We start from the raw sequence: 18,344 nt of genomic DNA, 5'->3' as shown, positions 1-18,344 counted from the left end.
GCACTACACGCCGCGCTCCGAGCTGCATCCAATCAGAGCTGCAGCAGTGAGCACGTCATCCTGTTCTTTATTGAATTCATTATTGAATAAAGGTACATTTTTTTGTTCACATTTACCTGTTTATTAAAATTGCTGTCAATGTTCATTAAAATAAGCCCTCCCCTGAAAATAAGCCCTCTGGTGTTTTTCTGTCCAAAAAATTAATAAGACAGTGTCTTATTATCGGGGAAACACGGTAAATTTAAAGACTTTTGTTTCCTTTTTGATTTCATACTAATCAAGACATCATTTGTGTTGAAATATGTTTTCATTTATAGCTCCTATCGTAACTGATGTTATTATGGCATGATTGCATTTTTAATATTTTCCATTTGTTAAGGCCATCTGGTCCAAGTAGTATATGTTATGAAATTAATAAATCTGGTTTGTCTTACAGTCCAGTATTTAAGTACTAGCTTTAGGGGTGGAGATTCTGGGGAAGCCAAAGGGAATAAGACGTGAAAGTTGATAATGTCAAAAGATTGACTGCAGTTGATATAACCATGCACCTTTGCTTTTTTGGGTGGTGGATTGGGGTGGGGGACTTTACCTTGACTATGGTAGGAGCTTCAGAATATAGTATCTCTTGGAGATTTAGAGGGTGTTACTTTTTCACAGTTTTCTGACTGCTTTAGGAAATCCAGTACTTGTGGCCCAAATAACTTATATTTAAATTCTAGCATTTGTTGCATTTAAGAGTGAAAATTTTTTTGGGGAGAATGTAATTTTCTAAAACTTGAATAACATGGCATTTACTATTGTGAATATCAGTACTTAAAAGTAATAAAGCTGCATTTATTTAAAATATTCTAGAATTGAAATTTTTGACAAATTTCCCCATCTTCCTTCTGAATTATTTTACTATATTTCATTCCAATGACAAGGAGAAATTGATAAATATGCAACTGCCTTAAGGATTTATTGGAACCAACAGCTCTCTATTATTACAAGTTACGGTAGTGCCAAACTGAGTAATATTAAACCAAAAAGGTTGGCTCAGGGAGGCTAGGTGGCTCAATGAATAGAGCACTGGCCCTGGAATCAGGAGGACCTGAGTTCAGATCTGGCCTCAAAAAAAAAAAAAAAAGATTTAACTCTGCTGTGTTTATACAGCACTTAATGTTTTTTGTCCCAGATTTCTTCCAGAATCAAGAGGTACCTCTCGTTTTCTGGCATGCAACTGGCCATTGTAGGTGCTTAATAAATGCTTGTCTATTGTTTGGAGAACAACTATATACATTCACTCCATCCACATCCTCCATAATTTTATGGATAGATTTTTTTCATATCTATACTCAGCCTCAGTCTTTATGGATTTGATTCTAGTTTTTTTAATGTGTCCTTTAGTGTAATTCTCTTATCTTCTTGGCCATTTTGGTTGCCTGCTTTTCAGGGCAGCTAAGTGGCTCAGTGGATAGAGTGCTGGGCCTGGGGTCAGGAAAGGCTCATCTTTCTAAGTTCAGATTTGGCCTCAGACACTAGCTGTGTGATCCTGGGCAAGTCACTTAACCCTGTTTGCCTCAGTTTCCTCCTCTGTAAAATGATCTGGAGAAGGAACTAGCAAACTACTCCAGTTTCTTTGCCAAGAAAGCCCCAGATGGGGTCACAAAGAGTCAGACACAACTGAAAAAATGACTGAAGAACAACTTTCAGAGATCTTTTACTAAATCCTCTTACTATTATTGACCACATCTTTACAAAGTAGTACTCCAGGTATTAGGCACATAGGTATCATAATTGAGAAGAGTGATGCCTTACCTTAAAATGTTGGTATTTTAGTTTATAAAAGTTAACACACACTTAAGTACTTATTTTAAAGACATTTTAAAACACTGCCTCTTTGAAGATATGAATCCTTTGCATAAAATTTCAGTAAATTTAACTTGTAATAAACATATAGCTATATTTAAGTTCTAAGTTTAATGTGAATTTATAGACTTTTTTCCTCAGTTTTTGGTCTTGACTTTTTTGTGTGTGGATGTTTGTGTCACAGTCTTGTGCTATTTCATTATGAATCATACACTTGCTTGCTTCCTCTTGCTCCCAATCTCCTTTCAACTATCTATCTTTATTTCTGCTGAGGTTATATTGTATTTGTTTTTCAGATGAGACCCTTTTTGCTCTTCCTGCTTCATCTGAGCCTGTGATGCACTCCTCTGCAGGCAAGTTCTTTCTGCTAGCCTTGTGTCCTAAGTATATTCTGTCCTTTGAATCTTTCATCTCATTAACCCTTTACAGAATAGTTTGTGTTTACTAAAATTTAGAATGGGTCCAAGAACATTTATAATATGTCAGACTGTAAACTTGTAGTTTATATACTCAAGCTTCTTAGATGGCAGCTGTAAGAGGAAATGGGCAGATTATGGGTAATTGTATGGGAATTCTTGGACCTTTGATTTATACATTAACAATTAATTTTTTCCAAATATATTTGCTGACACATGAAATACTTTTAATTGTTGCATTAACTTTCTTAATTCTATTTGTAAATGAATGCCAGGATTAGATTATTTAGTTATCCAGTTGCTTTTTTATCCCCTATACACTGCCAACCAAACCTTCTCTTTTCTAAAACTTGTTAAAAGTAATTTTCCTTACTTGTTAACACAAGTTCTTTTCTAATCTTTATTTCTATCTTTGCATTGCATGGAATTTCTTCTGTAGCCACATATCTAACTTTTTGGTTTCTGGGCAGTAGCTTTAATTCAGTTAATAACTATTAGTTTCTAACTCATTTAATTCACATGCTTTTTTATACTGTCATTTTAGCTAACTATAGATTATTTTTTTACTAATACAATTTTGAATCTGTCGTAAATTTTGCATTAACTTTTAAGAACACTTGCATTCTCTAACTTTCCTTTCTGTCCATGGTCACAGAAAAAGTTATGAACTTGAAGGAGCAGCCAGGTAGCACTATATCGGCTGGTCAAGAGGATCTTACATCTGTACTTCTTGAAACTGCTGCTTCTCTTCCTTCTCTGTCTCCTCTCTCAGCTGCTCCTTTTAAAGAACATGAATCTTTTGGTAACTTTCCAGCTGTCTTATCTACAGAAGAAATACACCAAACTACAAATGAAGTTTCTAAAGAATTCATGGAGAAGGAAAAAAATCCATTTGTAGATAGAGACTTAAAAGGGTTTTCAGAGTTGAAATACTCAGAAATGGGAGCTTCATTTGAGGGGTTGAAGGAAGCAGAATTAACCTTCAAAGAAATTACTCCAGAAGATATATTAATGAAGAAACAAGATAAACAAGAGAATTTAGTTAGTGAGACCCTCCGCCATTGCCAACAAGAGTTGCCAATTGCTCTCACAAAATCAGAAGAAAAGGACCAAATTATATTTTCAGAAAAAACAAAATATGGTAAGGACAGCATGAGGGAAAGGGAAATTACAGCACCTTTCAAAGAAGATGCTCCTCTAAGGGAAGAATATGTAGACTTCAAACCATTTGAGCAAGTATGGAAAGCAAAAGATACTTACAGTGAAGAGGGTAATCTAGAAGATGTTCGAGGTAATTTAGATAGCAAGTTGGAAAGTTTTGTGGATGAGAAATACATTGCAGATAGCCTTCAGAAAAAGAATCGTGACAAAGACAGTGAAAGCAGTAATGAAGATACTTCTTTTCCCAGTACACCAGAAGCTGTAAAAGATGTTTCACAAGCATATGCTTCTTTTGAACCTGATGCAGTAACTGAAACTCATACAAAAAAAGTTTTCCCTCTTTTAGAAGACCAAACTTCTGAAAATAAGACAGATGAAAAAAAAATTGCAGAAAAGCAAGCCCAAATTGTGACCGAAAATAGCAGTATCACAACAACAAATCCTTTTATTGTGTCAGCACAAGATCGTGACAGAGACTATGTCTCAACAGATAGTTTATCAAAGGTACCTGTAGAAGTTGGAGCAAGCATTCCAGAAGGTCTTACTCCAGATTTAGTACAAGAAGCATATGAAAGCAAAATTAGTGATGCTTCTTCTACAAAACTGGCTTATGAAACAAAAATGGATTTGGTTCAGACATCTGAATCTTCACAGGAGTCTTTACATTCTGCTGCCCAGCTTTGCCCTTCATTTGAAGAATCTGAAGCTACTCCTTCACCAGTTTTGCCTGATATTGTTATGGAAGCCCCATTAAATTCCGTAACTCCTGGTGCTGGTGCTTCAGCTGTGCAGCTCAGTTCATCACCATTAGAGGCTTTTACACCTGTTAATTATGAAAGCCTAAAACTTGAGTCGGAAAACCCCCCACCATATGAAGATACCATGAAAATGCCCTCAAAAGAGGTACCAGAAAAAAAAGAAGAAAAGAAGGGACCTGAAAGTATTAGTCCAATTGTTGAAGAAACAGAAGCATCTTACATTTCTATTGCATGTGATTTAATTAAAGAAACAAAGCTTTCCAATGAACCTGCTTCTCCAGACTTCACTGATTATTCAGAGATAGCAGTAAAAGAGAATATTTCACAGCCTATGCCTGACCTCTCTGATTTGGTGGAAGACTCTTCACCTGAATCTGAACCAGTTGATTTATTCAGTGATGACTCGATACCAGAAGTTCCTCAAAAGGAAGATGAAGCTGTGCTACTTGAAAGAGAAAATTTAGTTGAAACTTCACTTTCATCAGTAATAGAGCATGAAAGTAAGGAAAAACTCAATGCATTGCCTGCTACCATGGGAAAACCATATTTGGAATCTTTTCAGCCAATTCTGGACACCTCAAAAGCAGCCACTGCTCTGTCATCTGAAGTTACTTTCACAGTGGTGAACAAAGAGAAAATTCCTTTACAAATGGAGGAACTGAATACTGCAGTTTTTTCAGATGAAGACTTATTTGTTTCTAAGGAACCAAAAATAAGAGAAGCTGAACTCTTTGCCGATTCTTCTCCAATTCAAATCGTAGAAGATTTCTCTATAACAGTCAGCTCGAAAACTGTTGCTCCTGCTAAATTGGCTAGAGAATTCACTAATACAGAAGTATCACTGAAGGGTGAACATGGTAATCTCCAAGAAGCAGTGAGTTCATCGCTTTGCTCAGATTTACCCCATGACCTTTCTCTCAAGAATGTACCCACTAAAGTTGAAGAAAACATTCATGTTTTACACAAAGCTCCAGATGGAGTCTCCCAAGACATGCCTGATGTGTCTAAGGGACTGTTGTTGCCTACAGATGTTTCTGCTTTGCCTAGTAATGCAGAGATAGTCAGTGTAGTAAAGCCCAAAGTAATCTTGAAAGAAACTGAGGAAAAAAAGCCTTCTGTTACAGAAAAAGAGAAAAGATCACCATCGGCTATATTTTCATCAGAGCTGAGTAAGACATCAGGTAATCTTGTGACACTTTGTTCTTACTAACCAGCATTTTTCTCAACTGGCATGTTATGAATTTCCATGATTCATTTCACTGCATTCTGTCTAACATTGTATTTATTATGATGCTTCCTTGGAACCTTGATATGAATTCTTAATCTTTTCTTTTCTCCAACCCTTCTCTCCTTCCTCACCCTGTTTTGGTACTTCATAAGTTATTAGGTCAACAGTTTTAGACTCAGTACATATATTCTTATCTGATTAAAACAGATTTTATTGGTTTGCCCATAGTATGGGCTATTTTTTTAGACCCAGTTATTTAGTTCTATTATAAGAAATTAATGCCTCATTTTTAAAGGAAGAAATCTTAATTTACAACATTTTACGTTGCTTAGAGTATATATAAATTAGTATTTATTAAATGACTACTATGTAATAGAAACTATTTTAGGCACTGAGGATCCAAGTACAAAGACTGAAATAATATAATCTCACAACAATCTTACTTTTTAATGAGGGAGGCAACAAATATGTATATAAATACAAATAGTATACATATAAAGTGAATAAATGCAAATATACCCAAAGTATTTAAATACAAGGTAGTTTGAGAGGGGAGGTCATTAGAAGCTTGTAGTATCAGGAAAGGCCTCATTCAGAGGATGGTGCCTGAGTTGCATCTTAAAGGAAGAAAGAGTGACTGAATGAGGTGGAGGTAAGGAGAGAGTGCATTCCAGGCACGGATGATGGTCATTGCAAAGCTGGGGATGGAGTGTCATGAGTGGGCAATAGAGAGAAGGCCAGTGTGAGTGGATCACAGAATATGGAAGAGGGGTTATCTTTATTGAACCCAGAAAGATAGTTTGGGACCACGTTATGTAGGGCTTTAAAAACTAAACAAAGTTTATACTTTATCCTAGAGTCAATATGAAACCCCTGGAGTTTGTTGAGAATGGGAGTTATGTGGTCAGATCTTTGCTTAAGGTAACTTACTTTACAGGAGGATATAGTATGTATTAGAGAGGGGAGAGACTTGAGACAGGGAAATCAGTGGGGATTGTTGCAATAGTCAGGACTTGACTTAAGGTGGAAGCTGTGTGAGTAGAGAGAAGGGATTAGACGAGATGTGGTGAAGGTAGAAATAGCAAGATTGGGCAACTGATTGAATATGTGGGGTGAGAGAGAACAAGGAGTCCAAGATAATACAGAGATTATGAACCTGAGACACCAGTGTTGAGGGCAAAAGATAGTGAGTTTGGTTTTAGCTGTGCTTAGATATCTCGGCCATCCAGTTTGAAGTGTCCAGTAGGCTGTTGGTGATGATGGGACTGAGGTGCCAGGAGAGACACTGGGCATGCATAGATCTGGAAGTTAATCTGTGTAAAAATGACTGTTAAACTCAAGGGAAATGATGCTGTTTCCAAGATAGAATGTGAAGCAGGATTTCTTAAAAAAACTTTTAGACCCCTTTGTCAGTCTAAAGTCTGTGTTTTTATAGAATAATGTTTTTACGTGCATAAAATAAGATTATAAAGGAAAGCATTTATTTTAAAATAGTTATCAAAATGTTAAAGAAATAAATTCATAGATCCCCTGATGAAATCCATCAGCAGATCTTTAGGGAGGTAAGCCCCAGGTTTTGAGCCCCTCCTGTACAGGGAAAAGAGGGTCCAGGGTAGAACCTTGAAGAACACCCCCAGTTAGGTGTGATAACCACTTATTCTTCATCTGTTATACCGATTTAATGTCTGTCACTGTAAGCAAGATAATTGTCTTTTTGGTCAGCCAATAAGTATCAATGCAGTGCCTCCGAGGTCGAGGTTCCGGGCAGTACAGGAAGCACTAGGGATACAGAGAGAGGCACAAATAGTCCCTGCTCCCAGGCAGCGGAGACTCTCCCAGCGCGATGAGAGGCGCGGTGAAAACAGCTTTTGTACAAGCAGGATAGATCGAAAATCAGAAGGAATGCGCTAGCGTTAAGTGGGGGGGGGGGGCTTCTTGTAGACCGCATGATTTAGCTGGGACTTGAAGTCACAAGGTGAAGATGAAAAGGGAGGAGGATATTCCATGCATGGGCATAGGCAGTAGAAGTGCCCAGAGTTTGGAGATGCAGGGTCCTAGAGGAGGAACAATGAAAGGGGACCAGTGTCACTGGATCACCAAGTGTGTTGGGGGAAAGTAAGATATAAGAAGACTGGAAAGGTGGGAGGGGGCCAGGTTGTGAAGGACATCAAATGCCATATAGGGGATTTCACATTTGATCCTGGAAGTTACAGGGAACTACTGGAGTTTATTGAATGGGGGATCAGGTGATGGGTTGTTGGTGGTGGTGGTGGTGGTGGTGATAATGACATGGTCAGATCTTTTAGGAAGATTAATTTGACAATTGAGTGGAATATAGTCCGAAGTGAAGAGAGACTTGGGAATAGAAGACCAACCAGCAGGCTATTGAAATAGTAGTCTGTGAATAAGGTGATGAAGGCCTCTAATTGGGTGGTGGCAGTGTCAGAAGAGAGAAGGCAGGGGGTGTATTTGAGAGCTATTACAAAGAGAAAATTGATAAGACTTGGCAAGAGATTGAATATGGAGAGTGAGAGAGGAATTGAGGATGACATCTAGGTTGTGAGTCTGGATGACTGGAACGAGGACTTTAAAAACACAGACTTTAGACTGACAAAGGGGTCTAAAAGTTTTTTTTAATAAATCCTGCTTCACATTCTATCTTGGAAACAGCATCATTTCCCTTGAGTTTAATGGTCATTTTTACACAGATTAACTTCCAGATCTATGCATGCCCAGTGTCTCTCCTGGTACCTCAGTCCCATCTTGGTGCCTTTAGCAGTAAAAGGAAAGTTTGGAAAGGGAGAAGATTTGGCCAGGGGAAAAGGGGAAAGGTGAGTTCAGTTTTGGATATGTAGAGTTTAAGTTGTCTATGGGACTTTGTAATAGGCAGTAGGAGATTAGGAGAGAGGTGAGGGCTACTTAAGTAGATCTGAGAATTATCAGCATAGAGATGATAATTGAAACCAAGAGAGCTAATGAAATCATCAAGAGAAATAAATGGAGAAGAGGACCCAAGACAGAACCTGGGGGACACCTACTTTTAGCAAGCATGGCCTAGATTGAAGGCCCAGTAGAGGAAACAGAGAAGGAAGTGGTCAAACAGAGGAAGAGAAGCAAGATTAAGAAAGTCCAGAGAATACCAGGGAGAAGAGGGTGACCAGCAGTGTCAGAGGCTGTAGAGAGATTAAGAAAGATGAGAATTTAAAGAAGAGAGCTTTAGATTTGGAAATTGAGAGATCATTTGTAACTTTGGAGAGAGAATTGAGAGATCATTTGTAACTTTGGAGAGAGAATTGAGAGATCATTTGTAACTTTGGAGAGAGCAGTTTTGGTTGAATGATAAGACTGAAAGTCAGACTGAAGAACCTTAAAAAGAGAGTTAGAGGAAAGGCTGATTATAGACGTCCCTCTCAAGGAGTTTAGCCACAAAAGGGAGAAGAGACATGAGATGATAACTTATTTGGGATAGACAGATAAAGGGAGGGTTTTTAGTGGATAGGTGAGGCAGGGCTTGTTTGAAAGCAATGGAGAAGTAGCCAGGAGTCAAGAAGGGATTAGAAATCTAGGCACTCCACATGGAAAAGCTTTGGAATTTAAGTGTTTTTTTTTTTTTCAGAGAATATGATACTTTTTATGTTTTGTATTTTTAGAAATGTTTTTGAAATCCAGTGCATATCCTCCAGCCTTCTAAATAAAAAGCTACCTTGTATATCCTTTGGGGGAAAAAATAAATGAGAAGGTGGGGATGATGGAGAGAGCAGTCTGTTGGACAGGTTTGGGAATGGAATAAATTTGTGCATGTATCCTTGTTAAGAAGGGTCCCCTCTTCACATGATAGAGGAGATAACGACAGAAGAAGAATACTGGGTCTATTTAACTTCGTGATACAGTGGAAAGAGGGCTAAGTTTGAAGTGAGTTTTGTGAATTATTCCCTTCCCCCACATGCACTCCCTTGCTTTTGCTTGCTCTCTCTCTAAGCATTGTTAACCAGCTAAATGTTATTCTTGAAATCTCTTATCACCTTACCTTTGTCTTCTCCAACTCCAGTCCTGAATTACTCTTCAACAGCTCTGCCCTCCTTCTGCTTTCCTTCTACTTGTTACTGAGTGATTCTGTTGGAAGTCAGGTAACTGTTGACCAGGAAAACGACTGTGCTTAAATCAAGTATTCACAGACTCCTGTGGATAGATTTAAGTGGGCCTGTAAACTTGTATGGGGAAAATATTACATCTTTGTAGTCCTCTACCTGAAATTTAGCATTTTCTTCACTTATGAATGTAGGCAGCAAATATTTTTCTGAGAAGAGGTCCATAGGGCTTTGCCAGACTGACAAATGAGTCAGTGACACAAAGCTATGAACTCCTGACTTTAATTAGTCTTGGATTTATTAAATAGAATAATTCATGTTTCTCTTGATGTGCCCACTGAGCTTTCAGCTCTTGTTGACAATGACAGCTGTTTGTGTGTGGGTAATTATTTGGAGGAAAAACCACATTCTTAGCCCATAACTCAAGCTTAAGGAATTTTTATGATGTTTGGGGTAAGCACATCCCCATTATAGCCTAGAGGTCAGCTTTAGACATTTGTCAGTCCCCAGATAGAAATTTTGAAGCAGAGTTTGGGTAAGTCTTAAGTGTAACAACAGGAAATTTCCATGTTTGACAGTTCATTTCCCTGCTGTTTGAGAAATTGTAGGGGATTGGTAGTTCATTATAAAAGGGAGATTTGGGATTTGGGGAATTGATGGCTAAGTTCTCAAAATACAGCACAGGGGCAGCTAGGTGGTGCAGTGAATGGAGCACTGGCCCTGGAGTCAGGAGGACCTGAGTTCAAATCCAGCCTCAGACACTTGACACAATTACTAACTGTGTCACTTTGGGCAAGTCAGTTAACCCCCAGTTGCCCTCCAAAAAGCAAAAAAAAAAATACGGCAAAAGAAAAATGAATTGCTTAGTAGGATCTATAACTTTAAGCTTGTGTAATATTAATATGTAAGTGGTATCCTGCATTGACTATCTTCTACCTTCCTTACTGAAAGTTTCCTGTGATAATATTCATCTTTAGTTTTTTAATGCCATTCTTGGTGTATGAAAATGAGCCTATGTATTCAATATCAGCAAGACATCTACATGTATAACAAACTAAAATTAATTAATCTTGTTAAAATTGAACACAGTAACCTCTTGTCAAATCAGCTAACAAATTACATAAAATTTACTTGAATGGAAACTCCTTTTACGGAGAACTTTTCTGCAGTATTCAACTCTAATTTTAAAATTTTTGTTAGAAAAAGGTAAAGTAACATAATCTGTCTAAAAACTAAAACTAGGAGTTCATTGGATTTAGTATTGAGCTTTATAATTTGTTCTCATTTTCTATACTTGTCAGTTGGCAGTTTTTGTCATAGTGCATTGTAGATGGAGGTGTGATTGGGGAACAAGCTCTGCTCTCAAGTTCCCTTGTTTTCTAACAGGCTCTTATGCCTTATGGTGTGGAGGTAACTCAGGGTTCTTGAAAACTATACCAACAGAACTCAAGCTCTGACAGGGTCTGCCAACTTGGACAAACTTCAAGGACAGTCTCAATGACAGACTTTGACTGCTTTTTAAGGACCAGTCTAAGTATGGGGAAATTTTCCTAGAAAGTTAGCCACTAAGTGATGAATTCTTTAGCCATGGTGACTTAAAAAAATATGTAGTGTACAATGGCCATTAGTTCTTAGCAATTTTATTCTGCTTCCATACAGATTGTTGTGGTGGAAAAGGGGCGCAAAAGGTGTTAAGAATAAGTTTCTTGATGATAAACCGATTTAATTGTTGGTAATGCGATCTTTGTCCACCTACCAGTGCTTTAGTACTTTACTAGAGTAATCATATGTGTATCAACCTTTCTGATGTCAGTGAAATTTAAAGAAAAAACAGTAATTGTAACTAAATGGAACAGTGATTCATAGACTCTCCTGGTGAGATGAATAAAGGAATTGTTGGAGTTAGTTTCATTGTTTGCTAAAAAAAAACAGCAGGAAATACCATTTCATGGGATACTTGGTCAACTTGCCTAGTAGTACTCATGATGAGCTTAAGTCAGTGTATCTCCCTAAATATAGTTGTGGCTTCAGTTGCAAAGGATGAAGTAAAGAAATTAAATTACGTGAAGAACTTGACAGGGCCTTCCTATTGAATGATTGTCTACTTTGATACTTGGATGGTTTAACATGAAGGTGGCCAGAGGAAGATAGCAGAACATTTTGGAAATTACTTTGGAATTAAGAAATGAAAGCATACAAAGCTTTTTCTCATGTTTTCCTCTCCCATGGATAAGGAGAGTTAGAGGCTGATGGTTGTGGCAATTACAAAATAGTAACAAAAAATATAAAATAAAAGATTTTTTAATAAGAAATAATTGAGTACTGACATGAGAATCATCTAGGCTCATTATTTAGAATCACTTGTCTGCAGTCACCTGTCTTTTCTCATACCTGACAAATACAGTTAGAATAAAGGTCAAAGGGGCAGCCAGATGGCTCAGCGAGTAAGAGCACTGGCCCCAGTGTCGGGATGACCTCGGGATCGAATCCAGGCTCAGATACTTAGCACCACACCCAGAAATAACTGGCCGTGTAACCTTGAGCAAGTTACTTAACCCCAATTGCTTTAAAAAGAAAAAAGAATAAAGGTCAAAATCAGTTATCAAAGCAGGAGAAAGGATAAATAATAGCATCCTTTATATATAGTGTTTTAAAGTTGGCAGAATGCTTTAGATGATTTCATTTGATAGAACTGTCCTGTGAAGTGAGTACTATTGGTGGTATCACCGTTTTATAGATTGATTAGAACGTTAAATAGCAAAGCCAAAATTCACACTAGACTTTCTTTTCATATTCCTATTCCTTTGTTCTTTCCACTACACCTCAAGGGCAGGATAATGCTGTGCACTTCAGTAGCTATGACTTCATCTGTTTAAACAAACTATTGACTTTGAGCATTATAATTTTTGAAGAGAAGCATAAAATCATGTAAAATAGCCATGATGAGGAGACCAAAGGAGTACAGAAATTGTCTTGCATAGCAAATTCTTTATTTCCTCGCCAAATGGAAAAAATATGGACAAGGAATTAGTTTGGAGTGTGGGTTATTCTGAATGATGTGGAGGAGGATAACTGAAGATTACAAGTAGTATTGCCTCATTAAAAGGATAATCAGAGGATACAATAACAAACCGAAAGCTTTGTGTGAGATCCCACCCCCTCTAGCCTGATCATCTTGAACATTTATAGAGAGAACTGGAGAAAGAACAAATTTTAAAATGCAATAGATTGTCAGTCCACCATGTTTAGATTTTACTATTGAATGTGTTATGTGATGAACTTAATGGTACACTGGAATGAATATTGGCCCCTCCCTTAATGAGAGGAAGGGGCCTATGTTCAAATTCCTCTTCTCATACTAACTACCTGTGTGACCTTGGGCAAGTCTCTTTACTCTTCTGGGCCTCAAGTTTCCTCATCTGTAAAATTAGGGGGTGGGCCTGGATGGCCTTTGAGTTCCCTTTGAGCTCTAAATATAGGAATGTGTGAACTTAAGAATAGTGACTGTAGGGGGTGGCTAGGTGGCTCCGTGAATAGAACACTGGCCCTGGAGTCAGGAGGACCTGAGTTCAAATCTGGCCTCAGACACTTAACACAAAAAATTAGCTATGTGACCTTGGGCAAGTCACTTAATCCCAATTGCCCTCCAAAAAGCAAAAAAAAAAAAAATGAATTGTGACTATACCTGCCTGATACATACAAAAGATATGATGCATGCCAGAGTTGGGAGAATTTTAAAGGTACTCTGTTTTAAAATTGTCTCATAGGGGAAAGATTTTCCTGGAAGAAGACCATAAATTATATTACTTCAAAAAGGCAACATTGTGTAATGGAAGAGTCAGGGATTTGGAGTCTAGGCTAAACATATCTGCCACTTAGCACCCCTAATCCTGATGAGTTACTTCACTTCCCTAGATCTTAGTTTTCTCATTTGTAATGAAAAGCTTGGCCTATGTGGTAGGGGTGGAACTGGGATGGTTTGATGTGTAGAAGCTACTAATTCATACGTAAGCATACCTGAAAGTCACTTACAGATTTAGTTTTAAGATGTAATATCTATAGTTTATTGTGTTTTAATTTGTTTTGTTGACTATCTCCCGATTCCATTTTAATCTGGTTCTGCTTCACTGGGCAGTGTTGGAGTCAGTGATTTTGACACCTCTGGCCTAGATATCATCGAAGGTTTCTTCTAGCTCAAAGTCTGACACAGCAGCATCCATCCAAACATTGAAGAATTAGATCTTCAGTATATATTCAGTAAACAATTACTGATAGATTGGTTTGCTGCTATTGAAGTGTGGAAAAGGTTTTAATTTATTAATTCTGAGACAACAGAAGCAGCATGGGATGGAAAGCTGTTGTTAAGAGTCAAGAAGACCTGGCTTGCTCTAAGTACTTTTGTTGTTGTCTGACTTTTTGTGACCTCATTTGGGATTTTCTTTGCAAGGATACTGGATACTGGAGTGGTTTGTCATTTCCTTCTGCATCTCATTTTATGAAGAAAATGAGACAACCAGGGTTAAGTGACTTACCCAGGGTCACCCAGCTAGTAAGTGTTTGAGGCCAGACTTGAATTTAGGAAGATGAGTCTTCCTGACTCCAGGCCACCTAGCTGCTTGTTCAAGTACTGCCCCTGGTAAATACTGTCCCTTTGACCCTAGGACAAGCCACTTAATCCAATGCTCCAGACAACTCTCTGGTAATAAACTGCAAAACAGTTTCCTATCTAATTTGATGTAAGGAATTGCCTTATTTGGAGTTCCTTGCACAGGTAAAAATCACTTACAGTCCTTCCCAGCATTTTTGTCTGTTTTCAGAGTTGTTTAGATATGCATTTCTTCTTACTATTAATGATTTTAAAAGTATGTTACTAATTCTCTCTTTTTTTTTTAAATTAGTTTATTTTTAGTTTTCAGCATTCACTTCCATAAGCTTTTGAGTTTTAAATTTTCTCCAACTCCCTCTTCCCCAAGGTGGTGTACAATCTGATATGGGCTCTACATATACATTCTTATTAAACATATTTTCACATTAGTCATGTTGTAAAGAAGAATTAGAATGAATGGGAGGAGCCATGACAAAGAAAACAAACAAACAAAAAAGAGCAAATAGTTTGCTGCGCTCTGCATTCAGACTCCATAGTTCTTTCCCTGGATGTGGATGGCACTTTCCATCATCGTGAGTCCTTTGGAATTGTTTTAGGTCCTTGCATTGCTGAGAAGGGCCAATTCTATCAGTCAGTCATCACACATTGTGGCTGTTACTGTGTACAATGTTCTCCTAGTTCTACTAATTTCACTTAGCATCAGTTTCATATAAGTCCAGGTTTTTCTGAAGTCTGCCTGTTCATTATTTCTTATAGCACAATAGTATTGCATTACATTCATATACCACAACTTGTTCATTCCCCAATTGATGGGCATCCCCTGGATTTCCAGTTCTTGGCCACTACAAAAAGAGCTATAAATATTTTTGTAATGTGGGTCATTTTCCCATTTTCATGATCACTTTGGGATACAGCCTTAGAAGTGGTATATTGCTGGGTCAAAAAGGGTATGCACATTTCAGTAGCCCTTTGGGCATAGTTCCAAACTGCTTGCTCTCCAGAATCGTTGGATTGGTTTACAGCTTCAACAATGCATTAATGTTTCAATTTTTCCACATCTCCTCCAGCATTTATAATTTTTCTCTTTTGTCATGTTAGTCAGTCTGATAGGTATGATGTGGTAGTTCCTATCTTACTAGTATCTTTTGAAAAATGGTTTATAGTTATATTTATGTTAATTCCCCTTATATATGAGATATAAATATTTATTGTTATTTTATGAAATAATTCTTCCTACATGACAGTCAGTATCTTTACTTCATTGACTTTGTTAAAAAAAGAAAAAAAAAGCTTAGGGGTGTCTAGGTGGCACAGTGAATGGAACACTGGCCCTGGAGTTAGGAGGACCCGAGTTCAAATCCCGCCTCAGACACTTAACACACAAACTATTGGAGTGGTTTGTCATTTCCTTCTACATCTCATTTTATGAAGAAAATGAGACAACCAGGGTTAAGTGACTTGCCCAGGGTCAACCAGCTAGTAAATGTTTGAGGCCAGACTTGACTTTAACTTAATCCCAGTTGCCCTCCAAAAAGCGCAAAAAAAAAAGCTTAAAACATTTTATATCATCAGTTTTGACTCCCACTATTTCTTGTTTGCTTAAGAATTTTCATATTCTGTTTTTGAAATGTGGCCTTTTTTTCCCCTCAAGGTCACATTCATTTCGAGCTTGTTGTGGTTATATGGTATAAGATGTTGGTCTCACATCAAATTTCTGCCAAATTTCTTGTCAGAAAGGGAGCCTTTCCCATATGTTCTTGAGTTTATCAAAGACTGGGTTATTGTTTTTGTAAGATCATAGATTTAGAATTGTAAAGGATATTAAAAACCATCTAGGCCAACCACCTCATTTAACAGATGAGGAAACTGAAACCCAGAAAGATCAATGCTTTTTACTTTTTTGAGTATTACCAATATCAAATAATTTTCATGTTTATTGCTTCATAATATAGTTTGAAGTCCAGTGATGTTATGCTGTGTTAAATTTTGCTTTAAAAAATTTTTCACTTTCATTTTTCTTGAGATTTGTTTCTCCAAATGAAACTTTTTTTTTCCTGGTTTCATAAAGTATCTCCTTTGGTAATTTGCTCTGATTTTTAAGTTCTTTTTTTGTGCTTTTAAGAGTTGTTTAAAAAAGTTGTTTTGTAGTTTTTGATTATATGCTCATTTGATTGATCCTTTTTTCTATTTGCTTTTTTTTTTTTGGAGGGGGGAAGGTAGGGCAGTTGGGATTAAGTGACTTGCCCAAGGTCACATGGCTTGTGTGTGTGTGTGTGTGTGTGTGTGTGTGTGTGTGTGTGTGTGAAGTGTCTGAGGTCGGATTTGAACTCAAGCCCTCCTGACTCCAGGGCTGGTGCTCTATTCACTGTGCCACCTTAATGCAAATTTTCAGAGATAAAAAAAATTATTTTCAGGATCAACTGCTTTTTATAAGTTTCATTATTATCATTCTCCTTAACCTATTTAGTCATTGTTCCTATGATTTGTTCTTTGAATTATTTATTCAGGATGTCATTACTTAGCTTCCATTTAATATTGTATCTTTAATTCATATTTCCTTTATTCAGTTTTTTACTGTTTTATGGTTTATTGAAGATGTTAATTTTGCCTTTTCTTTTGCCATTTGTTTATAATTCCTTTATGACCTAGCACATGATTGGTTTCTGTAAAAATGCCGTGGGATGCTAGAAAATATGTATAGTCTATAATTTTTCCATATAGGGGTTACCACAAGTCTATCACATCAAATTTTGCAATATTCTGTTCGTCTTTTTTTTTTATCTTTGTGATTGATTTATTTGACTTTGAAAGAGGAATGTTAGTCTACTGTTTTGTTACTGTCAATAGCTTTTAAAAAATAAATGACCTATTATGCTATTTATTACGTTTATTTAATTTTTTATAGTCTCTGGTGCCTTTGAGAATATTTAATTTCCCTTTTGATGTCAGTTTTTATGATTGCTTTATCCATGATTGTAATGATTTTTTGGTAATAACCAGAAACAATTTTTGTCCATTCCGTCATTTTCACTCTTGACTATAAGATCAGGGAAAGGTGTTGACTTGAAATGATAGAGTGAGATTGACTTCATCAGCACAGGGAACTTCTGATAAACATAGTTCTGGTCAATATCCCTCTGTGCATGTATGTTTTAAATGTTTTTCTTGTTTGCAGAAAATTGTTGGTTTAAAAAAACTATTCTCTTAAGGCGTTTAATCCATTTACATTTGGGATTACAACCAATTAAATTTATTATATTTCTTTCTTGCCCCTTTTTTAAGTCAGCATTTAGTCTGTGTATGTTGTTTTCTTTATACTAATCTTAGTTTTCTCAATTAATTACTCTCCCTCAAGTACCTTGTCCAATCCTAATCTCAAATTTCCTCTCCTGTTTCTTCCCAGTTCTGATAAAAGTGTGGTACTTAAATCATCTTTGTCTTTCCTCTTCCTGCATGAGCCTTTTGCTTCATTTCACTGACAATTTATAAGATTCCTTTCCAAGAATTGTTGCTTTCATTCCAACCTGTTTCTTGCTTGTTTCCCTTTCTAGGTTACTCTAGAATTTCTTCCCAGAATGTAAATTCTCAAAGGAGGCAGCATGGTGCCATTGAGAGTGCTCTGTTGCTTGAATCTGATGGGCTCTGGCCTGTTCTTTTCCCTTATTAATTGTTCCTTTTATTTGATGTCATGGAATTCTCCTTTTGAACCTATGTCCTCTTCAACCTTCTGAGCTGTACTCCCTTAATGTCCTAACCATTTCTTTTCACCTAGTTGAGGTTAGTAAGAAATTGTACTCCCAAAATATCTACTTTGGATGCCTTCTTGCCACCTAGATTGTCTTGTTCCCTCTTGTCTTTGTAAAATAAGAACTACCAGAGCATTCAGATTCTCCTACTTTTTAAAGTTAGGGACTTCATAAATGGGCAAAAATGAACTTCTATAATACAAATAATAGATAAAGATAACTGCAAGTACTTTTTAAGTGTTAAAGATAACATTACCAGCACTGCTTATCTGTGTTCCTTTGTGAACTACCTTCTCTCCATTTTAAAAGTGTTTCAGGGAGTACCCTTTTCTTGCCAGTTTGTTAGGTGTAAGTTGAAACCTCAGTCATTTTGCTTTGTATTTCTTTTATTAGTGAGCTCCTTTGATTCTTTAGCCTGTTGACACTTCCCTTCTCACTGGCTGTGATTTTTTTTTAATAAAGGAAATTAAAACAAGATTTCCCTTCCTACACT

The 18,344-nt window shown here is 37.0% G+C and overlaps 1 protein-coding gene across 2 annotated transcripts in view; it reads left to right on the top strand.

Annotated features, from left to right (window-relative positions):
• Positions 1-18,344, top strand: part of RTN4 (reticulon 4) — a 76,570-nt gene that overhangs the window by 9,652 nt on the left and 48,574 nt on the right. The window contains exons 2-3 of one of the 2 annotated variants that reach the window (XM_069071718.1): positions 2,145-2,201; positions 2,920-5,364. The exons of the other annotated variant lie outside the window; for it this stretch is intronic. Of the exons in view, the coding sequence (XP_068927819.1) occupies positions 2,186-2,201; positions 2,920-5,364 (2,461 nt within the window). The 5' untranslated portion in view covers positions 2,145-2,185. The remainder of the gene's footprint in view (positions 1-2,144; positions 2,202-2,919; positions 5,365-18,344) is intronic. 2 annotated transcript variants of the gene reach the window in all.

Source organism: Petaurus breviceps, unplaced genomic scaffold, assembly GCF_028583685.1.
Source record: "Petaurus breviceps papuanus isolate PSGF00001 unplaced genomic scaffold, PetGlider_PUasm1.0 90842, whole genome shotgun sequence".
Lineage (NCBI taxonomy): Eukaryota > Metazoa > Chordata > Mammalia > Diprotodontia > Petauridae > Petaurus > Petaurus breviceps.
The sequence above is the reverse complement of the archived record's forward strand: the minus strand, read 5'-3'. Positions and strand labels throughout refer to the sequence as shown.